Genomic DNA, 22,344 nt, shown 5'->3' with positions numbered 1-22,344 from the left:
GAGACGTGAGGAGGAGCAAGGGAAGAGTCATGCCGCAGGGTATCGGCTATCTTTTTTTTCTCTTTCACCCTGAAACCTTGGCTAGCAGGTTAACAAGGAGCTGCAAGCAACTCCATAGCGAACATTCCCCACAGACCAAACATAGAAACTATGGAAATGGTCTGGGTCAATCTGTTTCCAGCATGTTGCATATTTTTATTTCAAACAAAACATTTCGATGTTTATTTAAACTACAAAATATTCAAGATCTGGAGTGGACATAAAAATTCCCACAGAAATAAAAAAAAAAATCCAAATATTTTTCAATTCTTAATTTAATGAGGGGAAATATGAAGCGCAGCATCTTTCCTCAATTATGTAATTTTGAAAATGTCCATGGGAATGCGGTAGGATCTCCAAAGCCCCAGCTACCCAACTCAGGGATGTCTCTGCTCAGCGGGCTTTCCTTCAGCTTGCCTCCACAGAGGTCCACTAAGGAAATACCGATGGCAAATGGCACGCTGGAAGCGCAGGGAGCTGCGGAGACAGGCAGACAGCAGGACAGACTGGTGGGCAGGAGCGCGAAGCAAAGCAGGAGGGAGAGTCGTCAGCCATCTGCCTCCCTTGCAGCTAGAACTGCGGCACCGTCAACAGGTTCCCGTGGCACATCCTTGTGGTTCTCCTCTAGAAACAACTATTAACTGAGATTAGTAAGGTTAGGAATAACAGAAGTTGCCAAACAAACGTACTGTTTTCCCAGAACTCAAGGCTGAATGATGCTTGATTGGTTATTTCGTAACATAATACAAAGAAACCCAACAAAACCCTACAGCTTTTAGGTTATTTTCCTATGAATATTTTTTTTTATATCAAGAGCATAGCCTCAAAAAGCTCCTTCATGCTTAAAAATGTGACTACTTTAAATGAATCATAAAAGTTAGTGGTTGTTGCACTGGCTTCTCAAGCTGTTATTTTATGCCGTAAGCCAAATTTAAAAGAAGCAACACCAGAGTGTAACATCAACTTGTCTTCACTTACTGGCTTGCTTCATTTGCATTCTCTCAACAAGGAGCTGTGAAATGTTAAACAACCTGAAGAATATTTCTAACTTGTAACAGCAACTTTGCTTTGAATTATCCTCTGATTAGCCGCGTAGCAAACAGGCTTCTTTATCTTAAAAGTATTTCAGGCACAGATAAAAATAAATAGGTTAAAAATACCACACCATACTACTAAATACAAAAAACCCTACTACGCTCATTATTTATTAGTCCAAACATTTCGTACCTTCTTATAAAGTCCACAAATGCTGCCTTTGGTATCTGAACTGCTCACTTGGATTAGAGGTCTTTAAAAAAAAATATCAAGGTAAAAAATTATAATTAAACGTATACGAAGAAATACATTTGAAGGGAGTCACTCACCTTTTCTTCACGTGTGCTAGGGGATACAATACACTTCTAAAACATTATTTAGATATACGAGGCTTCAGGTAAAAGTAAGTAAATAATATACAGGTTGCCCAGAGAGGTGGCAGATGCCCCATTCCTGGAAACTTTCCAGGTCAGGCTGGACGGGGCTCTGAGCAACCTGATCGAGTTGAAGATGTCCCTGCTCACTGCAGGGAGTTTGGACTAGATCACCTTTAAAGATCCCTTCCGACCCAAACCATTCAATAATGATTCTATGACTCTATATGGAAGACTAACATCTCATTTTAGCCGGATCCTTCCAGAGGTCTGCATCTCCAGTGGGACGAAAAGGGAGAGCCTGGAACAGCTAGCGCGACGACGCTGCAGCTGGCTCCTTAAAGGTTTGCAAATATCGATCGTTCCACAGTATAGAGCTATGTCTGCGGTAACGTGGGGTAAGACCTGGGCCCCTGATGACAGTGAAGGCAAAACCAAGTCTCTTTGGTGCGCAGCGCAAGCCCGGTTACGCGCTGCAGGAGCCGGGATGCTGCTTATTAAGCTCTGCCGCAGGGCGCTGCTGCACGGTCCTTGGCTCCCTTACAGCAGAAGCCCTGGAAAACACTGAAAGTACGACCAAGAACACAGAAGACCGAGTCTAAAAAAGGGTGAAATACATGCTTATGCATAAAAGTCCTACTGTTTTAAAGCTGAGCGCCCTTGCTCACCAAGTTTCAGAAACCAGCCCAGACAGACTCACCAACCTTTTCACGTAAATTTGCCTTTCTGCAGGGGTAGGAGTAGGTGATTAAAGGTTAAAGCTGGAGGTCAGCTTGCCAGATTCTTTTAACAGTTTCTAATGCTTTTAACCAGTAGTCAGCAGTACTTTCACCCTCCCTCTCCATCTTTTCTTTCAGCTCCCCAACTCTACTTTGTACTTTTAATAGTGAACTGTGCTTCCTAGAGCACCAACCAGAGTGAAGCAGCTCATCTCTTAGAGTATCGGCCTCCCTCTGTGAATTCCTTATGAAAAATGCGGCAAGAAATCTCTAGTGGGAGTCTCACTGCCTTTCCACATGTTGGTCATCTGCGAAGAAAAGAGGGGAAGTGGAAAAGAGAAAAAGGCTGGTTGGGAATTTTTAGCAAACTTTCTCCTGAAAAAACCATACTGATTCACAAGCATTTCAACTTTCATCAAAGGAAATTATTTATTTTCTTTGTGCGTCACAGGAACGTTCAGAAGTCTGCAAAGCATTTTGATTTCAGGTGAAAAAGTCCTCTTAGTGCAGTGAAACTCAATAAATTTTAAAAAAATGTACAAAGTGGCTAACACTGAAGCACAGCATTTATCTAAGACATATTTTTATGTTTGATACGGAAAACACTGAAAGCCAAATCTTCACTGCAATTTGGGACGCGATTTTCCACATCCCACATTTTCACAAGACAAGGAACATTCTCCACCAGCTCCGAACTGCCGATCACCTCTTCTGCACCATGGCCTGGGGAGGCTCTGCAGCAAAAGCTATAGGTATCTTTGGGGATGCCTATACTGCTAAAGAGAAGGTGACCAGGAGCTTTTATACTTATGTATAAACGCTCTAAGTCCATTGTACGGATGCATGTTAAGGCAGGTCTGCAATTTGTGGGAATTGATTCACTTGGTGGTACTTCTGGTATGCATTTAGCGTGAAGAATAAACCAGCATATACATTAAGGACAGTTAAACATGCTCACATTGCATGATGCTACACCTATCCAGCGTATGGTTGCTAGGTCAAAAGAAACAACATCATAGAAAGGAAGGGAAAGCTTAAAACACAGCAGAAACGCCAAAGTTTCAGAAGCCACACAGCAAGGGATAAGTGTTCATTCACATCAATATTATTTTGAAAAGATTACTGTTAGAATGATATTTTTATAAAAAACTTATTTCCTCCCCTTTTAAAAATAAACCAAAACTACCACAGCAATTTACCAACATTTCAGCTTTGGCTTTATATTTCCACTCTTTGGATCTCCAGTGTCGCTTCATTTTTCCTCTCTTGGTAATTCAAGATGTTGTCCATGCTAATTACTGGAATTCTAGGGAATGCGTTTACTGTTATTATTTATTTAACTGGATTATAAAATGTACCTTAAAGAAAAGAAACTGAATAATCTAGTCTCAGCTATTTAATACAACTTTGCAAGCGAGGCAAAAAAGTTTCCCCCATGCCCACACCTTGGTAGACATTTAGCGGTACCTCCCGGAGAAAACCATGCCTGCCCTCAGCCAAGGGCAGAGCTGATGCAGGCCATCAGCTCTCAAACGAAGCAGATAAAACAATGGCAGACCTCAAAAGATAAATCCAGAGAAAGACTACAAGTAGATTCTGGGTTTCTTTATAAAAGTGCATAACAAATGGAATTTTTTCCCTATGGCTTTAAATCCTACCTGCTTCTCCTAGGGGGCAATATTTTCAGTCCAGGGAGGTATGTGATTTTGTGCTATGAGAATTGGGAGATTTCTTGCATTTCAAGGAAACTGATACTATATACTGCTGCACTTAATTGCTCCCAGGTGTGTCTCAATTACTACCCATAAGGATTTTACTCTGTTATTTACACACAAGCAATTAAGCACGTAATCAGGTTTGATGCAGTGAACGCCTACCTGTTCAATAGAATCTTATTCTTCAAATACACGGAAACATTTTTTAGGGACTTTTAGTACGACAGTTACAGTCAAACTGCTTCCCTCTCTTAGTGACAAATTCAAAGCCAATTGTTAGGAGCCAAAAATCATCAGCAGTGAATAATTCCTGCGTCCCCTGGAATACAAGCTGCTGGTTTCAGTCCTGTTTTCAATCGGCACCATGCATCCAACTGCAGTACCACTAATTAGCACAGTTTTTAGCAGGCTGGTCATGCAAACCAGACTACACAAGCTACAGAAACAAAACTCACTTTCAACAGCAGTGCCCCAGGACAGGGCTATAGAAAACAGAAATTTGTGGAATTTAATGACAATGCTGGTTCTATATAGCTACTCTGAGATTACACAGGACACCTACATTTCCAGGAATGTCCATCTGGCATATTTCATATGTATCAAAGCTATAATTATTAAAAGAAATAAAACATAAAAGAAGAAGAAGGAAAAAAAAAAAAAAAAAAAGCAGAATCTCACCATTACCAAGAGGCTCATCAGAAAAAATACAATCATAATTCAAAGTTAAATGGCACTATTTTTTTCCAAACAATTTTTAAACCATCCCTTGTATTTCTGCATTTTGTGTGCCTGGAAAGTTACACGAAACGTGTTGCTTCAGGGCTGCACCTAATTATATTGGTCATCCAGAAATAGGTGTATCTGACTCAGAATTTCTGCATGCTTTGCCAACCAATCAAACCATAAGAAATGCAAGCTATGGTTAAATTAAGCAATAAAACACCGCAAGCTGCAAGTTGTAATATACTAGCATACACCCCACTGCAAGGAAGAAGATCACAACAGGAAACAGTTTCAAAGTCGTAGTTGTCCACAGTACTGCTGAGAATATCATCACAACCGTGACCTTGAGCAATTTGAGTCAGAGGACCAGCTATTCTAAACTGAATGTTACAGAACAGGATTAAACGTCAAATGAGGATAAACGCACTAAAGCCGCGATATCTTTGATGGCCAGCTGTTATCTACCACCTTTCTAAACCTTTATAAATGCAATTTTCTTCACTTGATAATCGTCCCTCTCTGTAGACAATCCTCCAGGCAGATTTAATGCCTTTAATGACTCTGACAAACACAGAACTGGTACAAAACCGGACTTAACTAGCAACTCATGCCGAGCCTTTGTCATTAACCTCAAACTAAAACGGTAAGCTCGGACGCTGTCTTTGCAAGTGGTCCAACACAGGTGGGCAACTGACCAGATGACCCCCCAAAAACGTGCTTGTCCAGGTCTCTTCACTCGGAAACATCTCTAAGATGGCAGGTGCAGCTGAGCTGTTTTACTTTCCTCTTTCACAAAACTATGCAAGCAAATTATGTAAATCAGATGGACCAAATATGGTGCCAGAGATTTCAAAAGAAAATGTATTTCATCATGAGAATGTTAGGATATTTGTTTTCATGCCCCAAGGGTGGTCATTAATAGTTAGCAACTTACACAAAGTTGCTAGACAAAGCACAAAACAAAACAGCAGATTAATCCTCAGATATTTTCCGCCTAAATTTTAGGAAAGGGAAAAATTAATCACAACAGTAAGAGAATGGCCTGAGAACTATAAAGCAGTTATAGCCATTGATAACCACTGTATACATAGGCAACGTAGAGGAAACCAGTAAGTGATCCACGCCAATATTGAGAACTTTCCAGTAATAGCTGCTGTACCATGGAACCAGTATAACCTTGCTAATCCAGTCATTTGACTAACTTGTAAGGTCTTTTCTAAATGGGAAGTGGTAAGTCTTGAGTTTGAGTTGCAAGGAGTTCTTTTAGTTGATAGCTATGTGTCAAGCGATGTGGCAATACATTCCAAGCAATGTGGCAACTTAACATCAACGCTTTATATGAATACATGAGGGTTTTTTAGATAGATAACATAAAGAACAGTCTTCATCTATATTCATTACAAAGCAAACTCTGCTATTAAACACTGCTTTGCACAAAGGCTGCAAACATAATACACAATCAGCTATCAAACTAAAATAAGTTTAGAGCTATTTGACCAAATGAAGTATTTCCTATTGATTTTACATTACGAACATATCCAGATTTCCATGCCTGCAAGAGAATAACCACTTTCAGAAACGAATAAAATTGTATGTAGCAAAATACATTTTTCTGTACCATATCATTTTCCAAACTCCATGGTTACTTTTGCAGCAGGATTTTAATGGCTACTTTTCAAGGAAAAGTATTTTGCCACTTACAGTCTCTGTTATTCATTGCAAATGGTTAAAGCAAAGATCTAAAAACATCGTCTACAGCATATTGAGATCCATTGCAGCTGCAGGTGATTTACCGTATCACATACCACAGTACACGCAGCACAAGCGATCTCTCGTGAGGCTGCGCAAGACAGCGATGACACAGGGCTGATAGAAACATGAAGCAGAATTTTTTTTTAAATTACACAGCACTCTTCAAAAATCCAAGAATACGAAGATAAAGCATCCTATTGCTTCACTCGTATTTTGCTTGAGTAAGAGCTTCTGGATTGAGCCTGGAATTAATGGCTAGTAAACAGCTTTAGGATTTGGCCTGCCATTTGTACTTGCTGAAGACTTCTCTATCCAAAAGTACTAGTGTTTGACTCAACAAAATATAAATCATGTTCTCCGCTTTTATTAATGGGGACAGCAATGTATGTCAGCACTTTTATATATATATCTGTAAGCACCTATGTGCTTGAATGCATCCAAGAGTTTTCTGAAAGCCCGAGCCAGTGTGAGCTGAATGCCAGGATGGTGCTGAAATTTCAAAGGAAATAAACCACTGTGATAAAAGCTGTGCTCTTTTCACCCCCAGGAATGTCCACGGGGTCCTTTTACAAGGGTGACCATTAGCAAGCCCTTGGGTTCCAGTTCCGCGGTCCTCTGAGGAAGGACTTGAGTTCATCAGAGAGCACGGAGGTGGGAAAAGATCGTTAGTCCCTTAGGAAACCAACTGGGCACAACCAAAAGAAGAAAAAATTGACTGGCAGAGTAGCTAAAAAGCCACTCAAAGGGAAGTCTAATGTCTGTATTTTGAGCGGCTTTTTAGAAAACACCTGAGATCTGCTCAAAAGAAAAAGCAGCTTTTCTCCACCTTTCTATTGGAAAAAGAATCTAGAAACACTTTGGACTCAAAAGCTTGCCATGACTCTCCACATTAAAAAAAGGAATAACCATGTTTTCCCAGTGCTTTTTGGCTTGTTGGGGTTTTTTTCCCCCTCCCTCAGGATAAAAGAGCTGGCAGTCTTATTTGCTCTGTCTTTGGGGAAGACAAAGCTGTCTACATGAACAAGGGTGAGGTTTCAGGGAAGTGTGGGTTCTCTTCGGTCTGCTGTGGTTGCATGAACGGAGAGGCCATACATTTCTAGCTTTCCCAGTGCGTTCTCTGAGGCACTAAAAAGGCAAACACAAAAGAAGACTTCAGAGTGTGTCTGTGTGTGTGTGTGTGTGCAACAGATTCTAGGGTCTATTTTAACGAACACAATGTATTAAATGATCCAATGCAGAACTGAAACAGCAGACACAGTGGACTCAGCCTACCTAGATGCAATATTTATCAATTTTAAACACCTGTCATCTAGAGGTTAGCTGGTAAGATAGAAAAACTATTTAAGACTTTTATTTGCAGAGATCTGAATTGCTGTTCCATCCTAGGTCACATGCAAAAATATTCTTTTTTTACTCCTGTTTTTGAAGAATTTGCACAACATTTGAAGAAGGCTTTAAAAGTTTGGTAGAATGTTCCAAAAGACACAGCAATGGTATCACAGCAATACGATCAGTTGAAATAAATTAAACTAGCTCAAGGGCATTAAGTCCATCCTCATTCCATACTACAGACCGCAAAAGTTTGCAGATACAGAAGCCTGTTTTGAGAGAAGCAGCTTCATAAAAACATACCTTAAATGAACAAACTACTCCAGTTCATGTCTACCTTTCTCAAAGTTTGTCAAGCCCTCGGATTTTGCCAACAGCCTGTTTCAAAGAACCCATGAGACTGATATCAATCTGTATCCCATTGACTAATTCCCCACGCTCTTCCTAGTCTCTGTCAGCCACTTAATAACTGCTGGTTTTTAGTTCCCAACCTCAGAAAAAGTCGTAAGAGTAGGTGTATCTTCACCACCATTAATTCACCTGCATCCTGGTATCCCTGCTGTGTGCTGGGAAGCTGCGTTGCCATTCTGCTTGTTCCTCCATCAGTCATCCATTTCTCTAACTCAGTATCTTCAGACAAAGGCAAATAATGCAGGAGGGAAATGCTCATTAACCACCTGATATATAACATCCATAAAATTGGATGCACAGTGACATTCCCAGCTAATGTAACGGCTCAGTATCTGCCAAAATAAGTGTCACTTCCAAAAAGCAACTGGGAAAAAATACACCACAGCTTTAGTTACAGGTTTCCTGAAGTTGGGTTTAGTTGCAGTAAGTTAGACAAGCACCCATGTTAGTCTTCTGCTGTCAGTAGTTTCTTGTTGAATGAACAGCATTTCTATCACATGCCACTGAGGTTGTTGGACCCAGCAAAAAGGAACCGTTTCATTTTCCATTCTTTTTCATTCAGTTTCATTCTTTTTTTCCACTTAATGAATCATGCAAAGTTGGCTTTCTGGTTTTTGTTAACCACTTAGAAATGTAATTTTTAAAAGTAACTAGCCAGTTATTTTTTACAGCTATTGAAAGTGAAGAGGAAGAACTTTCTCCCTAGGCAGTGCGAGGAGGCAACTGTGGGCTGAGGGGCAGCGGTTACAGAGTCACAGGGATGAGCACTCGGCGCGTACTGCGGAGTCCGGGCAGAAGGAGGTTGCAAGAACTGAAATATTAAGAGTTTGAGCGATCGTTTGAGCTGTGGCAACAGACGGGTCATACCTCCGAAAAATGAGGTGGACAGAAATCATAGTAGGACTGATAAAGGTCCATCTCGACAATGATGGACCATCGTCACCATCCTGAACAAAAGACAGTGACGTCGTGGTCTGCGGTACTTCAGAAGAATGTAGGGGGAGAACTGACATTCTTCCCTACGATGCTGATCAATGCTATTGTGTTGCCTTTCCATAGTATTCCAAGAAAAAAGACAGGTTTCTTTTGTGAAGATTTTTCACTGTTTGCAGAGCATCTAAGACACTGATGGATAGCTAGGTAGGTAAGTAGAACACCCAAGAACAAAACTGATACAAATACTTGGTATTATTTAACCATGAACTTGCATCTCCTGCATTTGTTATGTGAAAGAAATTTGAGGATTAGTGCATGACATCCTGCAGACCTGTCGCTGGGTGTGCCATCATTTTTCACAAGATATTCTAACAGTTTTCCAGTATTCTGCATTAATGATTGCTTTCAATCAAGCTAAAAATGATAATGACTTTTTAGATCACATAACCAGCAATTCCCAGGGCTGGACTGCGAAATACCAGTTTTATCCTCCTGCCAGAAAACAGCAGGAACTCTGTGCAGTGATTTGTTGCCGTCACCTGCACACCCTCTAGAGGTAGGCAAGGCAGCCCTCGCTTTGAAACGAATCCACAGATCCGTACTTGGAACAGCACAACCTGCCAACGTCACGTCTCCGTTACAATATGCCTCACGTTTAAAGACGAGGCCGAAAGACAGAACTTTATTCCTGAGCCATCGCGACGTACTGAGCACAGCACATACCCTGTGCGTTCGTAAGACACGGCTCCGTGAGACACGCTGGACTGTGATGAAGGCAAACACTGGTTCGTTGCAGGATGCTAAAGGTAGGTATGGGGAGATGAGTGGGCCTCCCTAATATATTTATCCCCAAATCAAAGTACACTTCCGATCTCTTGACTGACTCGTCTGTGAATGACTTCCAAATCTTTACAACTGTTCGCATTTTCATCCAGGATTTTTTTCATTTTAGTCTTATTTCACAGAGATCTGCCTCTCAAGATAGAGAATACAATTTTTCCAGGGACTAATAAACCTGAAAAACACAATCGAAATTTCATAAAATCGTATTTCTTAAATGCTGAGCACTCTGCTAGTTAATTTTATCTTCCAGATACAGATCGTATCTGAAATGTCACTGCGCTGTCTTAATATATTCTAGTTTTCAGTCACTGTCCGTTTCATTATTTATGATTAACTCTTAAAGCTGGTGATAAAGGCAAGCCAAAAAGAATGCCATGACCTTTCATTGCAGTGAGGTAATTTACAGATATGGGCAGATGAAAAATACTGGAGAGCAAAATCATACAAAGGATTTTTCCAAGTAAATACTTCTGACACTTACTGGTGTGATTATCGCGCTTCAGTTTGGTACAGCTACTTCAACTCCAGCTCTCCCATGAATGAACAGCAGCAATAACAACATTTAATCTCATATTATCATCTTTTTTAGAGGTCTTTGGTATTTCATGGATATCATTAACTCAGCTATGGTTTCAAGGAGAAATTCCCTGGACACGAATAAGACGACTGAATACCTTCCTGCAGAAAAAGTCCCTGAGGACTGTATTTCTCACCGAGCTAGAGGGTATTCAGAAGTACTGGAATTTCAGATGCACCTCCCCAGGTTTTCCTCCAAGTGTAGATGTAGGCTTGCTGGAGGTCAGCGACTGGGCTGCTGTATCCCTTCCCATCAAACGACCCACCAGAGCAGCTGAAACGTGACCTCGGCTCCAGCAGAGAGTGGACCCAGATGGGAATAAACCAGCTGAGGCTCAATCTCAGCAAGGAGATTTACACAAATCTTTCCCAAAGGAAAAGTGATCAGAAACACAATCAGGTAGTGAATAAAATTTTCATGTTGTAGTAAAAATATTACTGATTATTTCCTCAGGTCTGCAAACAGCGTCAGGACCTCAATGGAAGAAAAATGTAAAGATCAATACTATGTTTTATTTATATATAAATCCAATAAATTGATTCACACTGGTACTTCAGCCTTCTCTCTACAGAAAACAGATAATAAAAGAGGAAAAATGTTCATTTAAATCATATTATTAATATAAGACAAACACACTTCTAACCTGAAAGTAATATTCCGTTCAGTCAAGTACTGTTCTGGTCAAGCAGACATTCATAAATTCTCCTTCACCTCAGTGATTTTATTCCCACCTAGATAACTTCTCCTGCCTCTGCAGTTCCACAAATGCTCTCACCATAACTCTCCAAACAGCAAAATCCCACGCGGACTGCCTACACACACATAATGTAGTAGCTTCGGAGATGTCAGGATAGTCCTCTCTCCATAGAAGAATTTCTCAAGCATCACTCAGAAGCTTTACAAACGTGTCTCTAATTCATATGGGTTTTCACCATCATCCCTGATTGAAAGATAGAGCTTTATCAACGCTCAGTTCGATGATTTCTATTAATTACTATGTAAGTGCCTAAAACTATTGATAATACCACTAAAAGGTATGTCTACAAGCATTTTCAGGATGAAAATCAAAATTCCTTCCAAAGAGTATTTATAATTCAGGATCATCGCCTGCCTCATCGCTGCATACAATAACCTCTCAATTCCAATACCCCGGCGAACAGATTATTTGCAGAGGCCCAATCACAAGTTTAGTCAGCAGCCAGTGTGACCTTTGAGGAAGGCTAACTTCCTTCCAGACAGTATCTCCAACCACCAAATAAAATCTACTGTTTCTAAGCTTAAGGGGAAAAAAATACATCTGTTTGAACAAACTGTTGTATTATATAAAAATTTACAACACCCACAGACATTAGCAAAGCTGTTCCTCTTTTATTCTAAATTCTGCTTCATCTTCAGTCTACAGATGCAGTTCGGACATCTCAAAGAGCAACACATCCACAGATTAAATGACTAGCAATTGAATAAATCATTTGAGAGCATGCAGACCTACTGCAACTAGCTAGAGTTGCCCAGGAAGTGTACTGGAACGTCCTTGAAAAAAATAACATTTAATTAACATTTCTAGTAAAAAACAAGTAGGTGGGGCCACAGGCATGAGAAAAGGAGGTTGTAGCGAGATTGTTGGTCTCCTTTCCCAAGTAACAAGCGATAGCACGAGAAGAAACGGCCTCGAGTTGCACCAGGGGAGGTTCAGGTTGGATATTAGGAAAAATTTCTTTACTGAAAGTGTTGTCAGGCATTGGAACAGGCTGCCCAGGGAAGTGGTTGAGTCACCATCCCTGGAGGTATTTAAAAGACGTGTAGATGTGGTGCTTAGGGACATGGTTTAGTGATGGATTTGTCAGCGTTAGGTTAACATTTGGACCTGATGATCTTAAAGGTCCCTCCCAACCCAAATGATTCTATGATTCTAAGTTCTGCCTCCCAACTGCCCTTCAGAAAGCTCTGAGGGACAGGTCTAAGAAAACCCCTCCAACTGCCAGCACAGGCTCTTCTTTCCTCCCCGTTGCACAGATCCCTGCAAGCATCTCATTCACACGCCGCTGTAGGTTTCCTGCCGTCCTTTTGCAGAGAACAGCGAAGAGCAAGGCTGTGGTCCTTCCTGCGGCCACGCTTCATCTGACCACGCGTGTGACAAAAACGGACTCTACACGAAAGCATCAACTGCAGAGAGACCAGGAGCAGAGATTTCTGTCCTCCTAATGATATGAGCGACTACTTCTCACCTCAGTCAGCGTAACTTTGGACGATGTAGAAGAGTTTTTCAAGCTGACTGAGTTCACCGCGCGATTTTTCTGGCGCCGCGGCAATGCCTCTTGCTCTGGTGCTGGGCCACCTGAAGAGAAGAGGACATCACCTGCCCACCAGCCCCGGCTGCAGTGCGGATGCCACACCAGCTTCGACTGAGCCATCACCCGTCATTCTCCGACGACGTGGCAGTTTTGCCATTAAAAAGATGCTGTTACTGATACAGAGTCGTCTCCTGGGGAGACCGACCTACATTTCCAAACTCACCGCCAAGGATCAGTGGCTCTCCACCCCCACCACTTACAGAAACGCACCCAAAACAGTATTTCATCTTAATTTTCCCAGAAAAGGCCCTCTCAGGTATGTCAGGATCCGTATCCTTACTTAGAAAGGCCCCGGCAGCAACTTCTAAGTGCAGTCCTGCCACGAGAGCTTGGAAGCGGAAGATTTGTGCATTTGCGCTAATGGGCAATTCTCAGACACCACGGGTTTGGATAAGCTTAGGCCGTACAAAGCAATTAAATTTAATGCCCTAGGAGAAGTTAGATGCTATTTCTGAGTGAATGACCTCAAAAGGGTGTGTGCAAATGCTCTAATCTATGACACTTGTGACCCGGGGAGGCATCTGCATGTGTTCAGCAGCATTTTTTTCCTCCCAAAGCAGAAAGATTTTACTCTCTTGGTTTGATCATATTTGACTCCTGGCACCACTCTGTTGCTACCATATGATATCAGGTATGACTATAATAAAATAATTAAAAGTCTACAGAAATCTTGAAAGGCATAATATGTTTGCTCTGTTGAACTAGGGAGTCCCAAAGCAAGAAGGAAGCCAAGACAAACAGGAATATATTGCTTAAATCAAGAAGTGGGCAGGTACAGAACTTCCCTTCTTCATTATTTCTAATCAGTTTAAGAGCATGATTCATTTGTTAAACTCCGTTCTATATAAGTGGGGAGAAAAAAGTGAATTACCCATTGAATGCACGATAGAATAATGAAAGGAAGCTGCAGGTAATCCATGCCTTTGAAAATCATACACTCTTCAAGAAAATGCTGCCATACATATTTATGTCCATCTCTGTTAAGGAATATACACACATTTATGTTTGCAGATTTTTGGGGGTGAAGGCCAAACAGAGAAAATTCAGATATGTCTAGCTGGAGGACTGTGTCCACCTCTGAATCACTGGACCAGACCGTATATATTAAGAAGTAATCACATAGTCTTTCAAGTAGAAGACACTGCCTGAGACTACACTTCAGTGCCCAAAATGATGAACGTTTTGCTGAGCTTCCTGTAACGCAATTACACTGCAACTCAGACAGCTATCACAAGATAAATCTAATGCTCAACAGAAAATTGAAAATAGATCTTGATGAAGTGCGGCTGACCTGTAAGACAGCCTTTGAACTTTTAATAAATATCTTTAAAGGAAGTTTACTTTGCACATGAGCACAGCAACTGCTTAAAATTATTTTGCAATTGATAAACTGTACAGCTGATGAAGCTTCTACCTTAACTGACCTGTGGTGGCAATCCCTTGGGTGATCTACATCCGCTTTCGTACAGGAAATCTGTAAACCAAACTTTAAAAAAGAATCTCTCAGACAAAACAAGAAAGGAGAAAAAAAGAATACAAGTTTCCCCAAACTCAGTATAGTTTATATAATACACATTTAGAAGTGCATCTTGATATGCCAGCATTAATTAAAAAAGCCAAAAATGCATGCTCTGTTGTGTTAATGGTTTGCAAAGGGAAAAAGCAACACTTATGGTGAGAATAAACATCTGCCTCGTTAGGAATAATGCAGCAAATGATGTGTATTATGTATACATGTTAAAGATTTTTTTATTAGATAGTATTATTTATGCTTCCTACTCCATCTTTTTTACCTGTGTGCAGAAGACTCACTTTTGCTTCAATTAAAATCAGTGGCAAATTCCATTAATTTTCATCAGACATTTATGGTAATGGAAATATGAACCAACTAAAACCGTTAAACACTTGGCAATTAAGCTTCACCTTTGAATTATTAAGAAACAACTACCTTACAGCACTGAGTTTTATTTGCAATGATGTCAGGTGTTTACATTGTCTAGGAATAAAAGGTTTTCCTTCGATGTATTTTCTCCATGAAAAGATTACTAAAGTTACAAACCATGTGCTTTACCTTTCCACTGAAGCCATTATGAAAAATTTCACCGCATTTTTACGAGTATTACTAAATGTATTAATGATGTATATTCTCATGAATAGGGAAAACACTATTAATGACCAAATGATCATTGCTATTCTGTTTGGCTGATGCTAGAAATGATTTGCAATTATTGCAAAAATATTAGTTCGGTTGTACTTTTGGCCAGTTCAGGAAACTTAATTAAGCCGCAAACAGCAACAGTAAAACAGGGTGAATAGCTATTAAAAATACAGTCAGATTTGGAGCATGGAAAGAGCATCAAGTCTGCGTAGATACCATGACTTTTATTTTCGCTTTAAGAAGTCAAAACACCGCAGAAACTTAAAAAGTATTGGGGAAAAAGAAAGGTGTCTAGCTCATTAAGCTATCATCTAGAGCCTACTCTGAAAGTCACACAAATACTGTCTCATAGGCAATTAAAATCTTTCTAAAATCTTTCTTGCATCCTCTAAAACAACTACTCCTTTGAGACAGCACATATTTAATGCCACATTATGTATTCAGAGATCATGCAACCCCTGGACAAAAATCCATAATTTTGGGCAACTTCTTTCACCCTATGAGAGCACGGCAAGTTCACCAAGAGTCCCCGCATCATACAAGACACTCAATAAAGAAGACCAGAAATGACATGCCCAAGACCGGTGCACCAAGAAAAACAGCTCTAAGATAGGACTCTCACCCCCAAATATAATGCTAGTTGCATGATTTTTGCATGAGGGGAAAAAATTACAGCAAAAAGACAGTTATGATGAAAGCTCTTAACTCACTTCTTGCTTTAAGAGGGAGAAAAGATGGAGAAGACCCTGCTCGCAAAGGTTGTACATTTATTTAAAAATTAAGAGACCCAAACACTAACTTAAGATACTCTCCACCTTCCTATACACAGCTCCTAATCCTATTTGAGAAATAAACTTTATGACAAATAGAAGAAAGTCCACGTGCATGAACTCTCCCCCATCCAGTTCTTTTCTCAAAGAAAGCCTTTTGTTCTCTTCTTTCTAGAAGGCTGAGGATCAGTTTTGATTTTTATGGCAAGTTAGTTGTTCCCCCTGGATCACCGCTCTTGAGTCAGAAAGTAAGGCCAGTACAAATGAGAAAACTTAGTAGACCAAGCCTCAAAAAATAAAATGGGAAACGGTATTTTACTGAGGTCAGTATACATCACGTGATGAGCATTCCTATCTACTCAAAATCCTGAGGTGGGCAATAGCTCTCCAGCAAAAAACATATGAAAAAGAGAAGCTAGGTGTTATTCATTGCCCATGAAAGGGTTCCAGGAGGGGACTGCTGTCCGTGAACGCCACCAGGAAAGAGGAGGAATGAAGCGTTGTTGACCATTTTATCTTCTCTGCCAATCACAAAGAAAGTGCAAGTGGCTTTAAAGGTTGTTGTGTCCCCACCTCTCAGGTCAGTGTATATGACTGAGACAGCACAAGAAAATACAGGACATGAACATAAAAACCTATGGAGTCCAATTAAGAGAAAAGCAGAGATCTGGTGCAGAATAACCTCATGCCTCCATAGAGGCTGGGAACCCGCTGCTTGGGCGGCATTCCCACCGAAAAGGTCCTTGGCGTTCCTCTGGACGCACCAGGTTGAGTACAAGCCAACAGCACGCCCTCATCAGAAATAAGGCAAGCAGCGTACAACTACGTTAGAGGAGTGGGGCCAGCAGGCTGAAGAAAGTTATTTTGCTCCTCGACTCAATGTGGCACTCAACTACGGCACCCAGTCGTGCCCGCCCCAGCTGAACAGGGACGTGCAGAAGCTGGAAGAGATCCAGGAGAGCAACCAAGATAGTCGGGGGCCTCGAGCTTGGGTCTCACATGGAGAAGTTGAGGAAGCTGAGCTTCTTCGGTCTGGCAAGAAGGTGATCTAGCAGGTGACCTACTAGCAGCCTACAGCTGCTTGAAGGAAAATTACAAAGATAAAGAAGCCAAGTTCTTCTTGCTAGTGCTAGATGATACATAGAGGGGCAATGACCATAAACTGCCACGTGGGAAGTTCAGGCTGGCTCTCCCGTCCTTCCCTCCTCATGCCAAAACCTCTCTTTTTTCAACAGGTGGGTGTTACAGACCTGCAGGTTACCCAGCAAGGCGGTGGGACCTCCATCCCGTGAAGTTTAAGACCTGTCTCGGCAAAGCCCGGCTGACACGACTGGGAAGAGTGTGTCTTCCAGTTGGCCTGGGTGACTTCCAAAGGTCCCCTTCCAAACAACGTTTAAGTGAGAAATACGCACACATACAGAAGCACAGATTTGCCTCAGAAGTGGCAAACTGCTGCAGATTTATACTGAAGTGCGCCTAAATATCCACCATCATTGTCACTCTGTAAAAGAAAATGCCTACTAAAGTTTAGGTGTTACAGCTAAAGAGTTTTAAGCTTTTACCTCCTTAGTACCTAATAAGACTTGCTTTGCCACGTCATTTATGTTGTCAGCCCTATTATTTGTTATTTTGTGAGTATCATGCTGTTATTTGCTTTTCAAAGCATATAAAAATATATTGTTATCCTAACATCAGACCCTGACTCTGAAATGGTGCTTGAAAAGATGAAAGCCATCGATCTACTCACAGAGCACCTGGAACTAGTTCATTAGATGGCTTGAGATGGATAAAATAGAGATAAAATCACTTCTCCTACTTTCTGACAGTAGGAGAAAAAGGCAGTGTTGAGGCTGTTGCACATTATTAGTTTTTTTAATCAGAATGTGGAACCTCCCTAATTGTACAAATGGCACAGTATGATGCAGCGCTGTCAGCTCCCATGCAAAGACGCTGCTGTTCAATAACCATCTGATCATTAGTAAAGCTATGTCCTTTCCGGCAGATCTGGAAAACTAAAATAGCTGGTTAAATCTTTGACGGCATCATTAGAATTTTTTCAGAAATATTTTTTCAGCCTTTTTCCATCAGCGGCGCAAAGGACGAGAAGAACATCGTACAGGCTCTCAAATTCACCTAGCACTGTACCTTATCTCCGGCAGTGGCCAACAGAGGATGCCCGTGGAAACCTATGAATACGGGTCATGCAAAGCGATACTGCCCTTGTGCACGCATCCAGCCCTGCGATTTGTGATTCAGAAGCTTCCAGAGCAAAAGGTGGTGGCTTGGTAAAGAGAAGGACATCCCCACAACAAACGTGAAAGACTGTTGCATGGAAAGTATTACAAAGTAGTCAGTAAGAAACAGAAACTTTATTATTCCTGAAATAAATCCAACACGTTAAATTAGGAAACTGATGCAACTAATTATATCCTACCAGTATGAACAGTATCAAAGAGCAGTATTTTCTTCTGGATGTCTCATGCCGTCTCTTTTTCAGAATGTCACTTAAGAACAAAAATAATACAAAATCCTTGTGACAACTGATGATGAAACCCAGAGTTAAATTTGCAACAAATCTGGAATTCCCCTTTGATCATTCTAAGGCAACGTCTATACATTCTTATCAAACCAAACAACCCCAAATAATCTGAATAAACAGTAACAGCAACAACCGAAAGAAATCCTACGACATCCCAAGACAATGCTTTTGAAAAGTTACAGTATCGCAGCATTTTAATGTAGGCGCGCACGTGTTAAATACGCACATGCTCCATGTGTAGGTGATGTGGTGTGGCATAAATATTTTACTAGCAGGAGTTTAAGTTACTGACTCATTACTCACAAATGGTATGAATGTTCTTTTCTGATTTTATAAGTGTTCATATTTTTGGTGTTCCTGAATGATTAAGAAAAGAAGACCGTGGTGTCTGAAGAGCAGTTTTTCAAAAACTCGCAGGAAAGACCTTAGATTTTTAACTAGGGCTTCCATGTAAAGAGCTACTGAGGTGCACAAAAAGGAGCCAAGAAACATGTAATATATTGCTCTACTCCCCAGCACATCTATACTGAAGTCAAAGGCCTTTGCTCAAGAGTAAATCCTTCCTCTCGTAGCAGAAGTTTGCAGAGCGGCTGCCTTTCCCAGCATCTGGCAAGTTTGTTATTTACAAATAAACTACCCAATTGACTTCTGAATGTAGGTCACAACACTCGTTCCTCAGGTGGCTGGCCTGTTCTTCTCTTATTTGAAAGGGCAAAATGAAAAAAAAAAAAAAAAAAAAAAAGAGGGGACTGTGCTTAATTCTCAGCTCTGAAGTGTTTTTCCCTATGGAAATGAGAAATGAAAATACCACTGCAGGGATGGTTTTGTATTTGTAACTGATGCTTAACTCCCCACTTCTTATTTCAAAAAACCCCAGGCAAACCGAAATAAACTTCTAGATCGAAGACCTTAAACTGAAACTCTGAAACCACCCTTGCGTCTCTTCAACCTGCGTATTCAGAGCGAGCTTCGTTTCAGGAGACACAAAAGGTCTCACCCCAGACAGCCCATTCCCGTAACAGAAATAGTAGAGAGCTGCGACGGGCTCCACTGCAGGCAAGAACAGCTCAGCAGAGGTAGGAGCAGACATCTCATCCACGTCCCTAGTATACTGTCTTTGCAACTCTGAGCTACTTGCCTCAAGCCTTTTTTTTTTTCCCTTCCAAATAGTTGGGGGGGGGGGGGGTGGTGGTGGTGGTGGTGGTGGTGTTTTGTTTTGGGTTTTTTTTTAATTCTGCAAGAAAGTGTGTTTTCCAAGATGCGATTGTATTTGATCAGGTGGCTGGAAAGAATTGAGCCTGAAACACCAAATATATTATCTGAATATCTGGCAGTCATTAAATCAGAATTATACAAATGGATTAAAATAATTTATAGACTGGCAATGAGGATGGCTGTCAAACTGAAATCCAATGGAACTTCAAATGCACCTTAAACACTGTAGCAGTGACAGATCCTTAAAGGTAATATTATCACTAGGTGCCTTTCTATTACAGTAGCGTTTCAAGCTCCTTCACACAGATCTGCTCAGATAAAAAGATATAATGTTGGCATTTACAGCTGCCAAAATTGCCATTTGCAATTAAAAATTAAAACTGGCACTCTTTCTATGCAGGCAATTATCTAAACGCAGCTGGCAATCTTCCTTGTTTACAGTGCTGCTGTGTCATGACTTCACTCTGTTTGGAAATTTACTTTTATTTTTTGAGGTTTAAACTTCTCAACCTGACTTCCAGCTTGAACTTTACTCGTTTTAATGATTTTCACCACGATCTCAAAGAGAAAGGTCCCAAACTACAATTTTACTGATTTTGTATGGCAACTTCAGGCACTGCAGTAAGGTAATTCCTAAGTAAACACTTCGGCGAGTCTCCCAACAATAGTTTACATCCATCGATGCTGCAGGATAACACCTGTAAGAACCAGCAAAATGTACCAACTCAATGCTCTCCGAGAAGAAAGTTCAAGCTGTGAGAGTGGATTTTCACAGTAAAACAGAGAGAATGGGCAGATCTTCTAAGTGGACGAAACCCCTTTTACTGAATAAAATATAGCATTAAGCACGCTTCTCCTGCTTGTTATCTCTACCAACTCTGAGCTACTAAATAAATCTATCCACAAAGCGTCTTATTAGTCAGACTGCCGTGTTTTTGGCAAGGCGGTTTTGCGCTTATAAAAACTTTTATTAAAGTCGGATTTGGCGATTCCCCTGCTGCTGGGAGAGGAGCATTCTTTATGCCATCAAGCAGCTTTTAGGGAACAGTTGCTTTTTTTCCCGAAGCTGCTGTAACCGCTAGCTTGATTCCGGCAACTACCAGGGAAACACAGTTACCTACAGCATAGCAATTAAATCTTCTGATTTATTTACGGTCTACTTTCTGTAGGCAAACACACAGTATAATACCCATACAGCACAGTAGAATAGAAACAGCGTGTCTGACATCCCCGACACGGCACTGCCTACCATCCTTCCTCTGTAATTTATCGCAACGGATCGCAACCGCGATCCAGCGCGACGACTCCTCGCCCGACCGCCTCGCGTGTCTCGCTCGCACCCAAAAGGCTTTTGAGTCGGGCCTTTCCCCCGAATATTGCCCCAACCCGTCAAAATCAGAGGATTGCCGGGGAACCGAGGACCACCGCTGAACCTAGGGATACTTGGGGCGGTCAGTGGGTCTCGGTGCCCCCCGCAGCTCCCCCAAACCACCTTCCTCCGAGCAGCCCCAGTTTCGCAGCGCGGTGACAGCCCCCGCTCTCCCCAGCGCGATGTGACGGGACGTGGATTTTAGTTATTTTAGGTCAGACCGAGGCCGCCGGGAAGGAGTTTTTCCCCCCGCTCAAAGGAATAAAAAAAAAAAAAAAAACCAACAAAAAAAGGAGCAGAACTGACAGCCGGCGGCGGCGGAGACCGGTCACCGTCCCCTTTCCCCGCTGCCTGCGGGGGGCGGCAGGTGGGGGGGGTGGGGGGGGGGGAGCCGGGTGGCAGCATCCCACGCGTTCAAAAAAAAAAAAAATTAATAATAAAATCGCTCGGAAAAACAGGTCGGGCGGAGGAGGGATAAAACTTTTCCAACCCGCGGCCGGCGCTCGGTTGCCACAAACTCACTCTGTCCGTCCCTGTCCGTCCGTCCGTCCGTCCGTCCCCATTCCTCCGCCACCCATCACCTCCCACCGGGGGGCTTTTCCACCGGCCGAGCCGCAGGTGCGTGTGTCCCCCCACCCACCCCCACGGGTGACTCCCGGGCACTTTTCGGCGGTGCGAAGGGGGAAAAAACTCCTGTTCGCCCCGGGGAGCGGCCGCGGAGCGATGCTCGGAGCGGTGGAGGGGGGGGGGGGGGGGGAGCGGGGAGGGAAGGTGCACGGTGCGGCGGAGGCTCAGCCCGGCTCGGGAAGGGGTCGGTACTCACACGAAAGCGTGGTAGACGAAAGCCCAGCCCCGGGGCCGCTCCAGCACGTTGTACAGGTAGTTCTGCAGCCGGCGATACTTGGCGTTCCTGCGGCAGCTCGGCCCGCTGCTGTACGCCAGCGGTTTCCCCAAGAGGCTCATACGGGCGCCGTGTTTCCCTCGGCGGCCCTCCCGCAAGCCGCCGGGGGCGGCGGGCCCTCCGGTGCCCAGGAGCAGCAGGCCGTCACCGCGGGCCGCCGGGCTCGCCAGCGCCCTGCCCCGGCCCGACTCCACATCCTTCATCCCCGCCGCCGCCGCCGCCGCCGCCGCCGCTCCTCCTCCTCCTCCTCCTCCTCCTCCTCCTCCTCCTCCGCCGCCGCCGCTCTTCACCCAGAGCCCCGCGGAGCCGCCCTCCTCGCCGCCGCCGTGGTTACGGGGCATGGCATCACCCCGGGGGCCGCGGCGGAGCAGGGCGCGGGCGGCGGCGGCCAGGCACCCCGCGGCGGACCGCAGGAGGCAGCGGGGGCCGAGGGGCTCCGGGCGGCGCCCGCGGGGCGCGGAGGCTCCGGCCACTTTGGGCGAGCCGCCGGAGCGGAGGCTCGGGGGTGGACGGGGGGGACCCGGGGAAGGCAACGGGCGGTCCCGTTTCCCCCCCCCCCCACCACCACCACACCACCACCAGCACCAC

The 22,344-nt window shown here is 42.9% G+C and overlaps 1 protein-coding gene and 1 long non-coding RNA gene across 2 annotated transcripts in view; both read right to left on the bottom strand.

The window, feature by feature from the left end:
• KCNQ5 (potassium voltage-gated channel subfamily Q member 5) overlaps window positions 1-22,100 on the bottom strand; it is a 285,555-nt gene extending 263,455 nt beyond the window's left edge. Inside the window, exon 1 of the mRNA XM_049817803.1 lies at window positions 21,679-22,100. Within this exon, the coding sequence (XP_049673760.1) occupies window positions 21,679-22,097 (419 nt within the window). The 5' untranslated portion in view covers window positions 22,098-22,100. The remainder of the gene's footprint in view (window positions 1-21,678) is intronic.
• On the bottom strand, window positions 297-4,506 carry LOC126046025 (uncharacterized). The gene is made up of 2 exons (XR_007508195.1): window positions 1,267-4,506; window positions 297-673 (listed from the first exon to the last, which is right to left on the bottom strand). It is a non-coding gene; the product is annotated as an uncharacterized LOC126046025 (long non-coding RNA).
• Window positions 22,101-22,344: the final 244 nt, after the last annotated feature.

This window comes from Accipiter gentilis, chromosome 15 (assembly GCF_929443795.1).
Source record: "Accipiter gentilis chromosome 15, bAccGen1.1, whole genome shotgun sequence".
NCBI classification, from domain to species: Eukaryota; Metazoa; Chordata; class Aves; order Accipitriformes; family Accipitridae; genus Astur; species Astur gentilis.
This window is presented reverse-complemented; position numbering and strand designations above follow the sequence as displayed.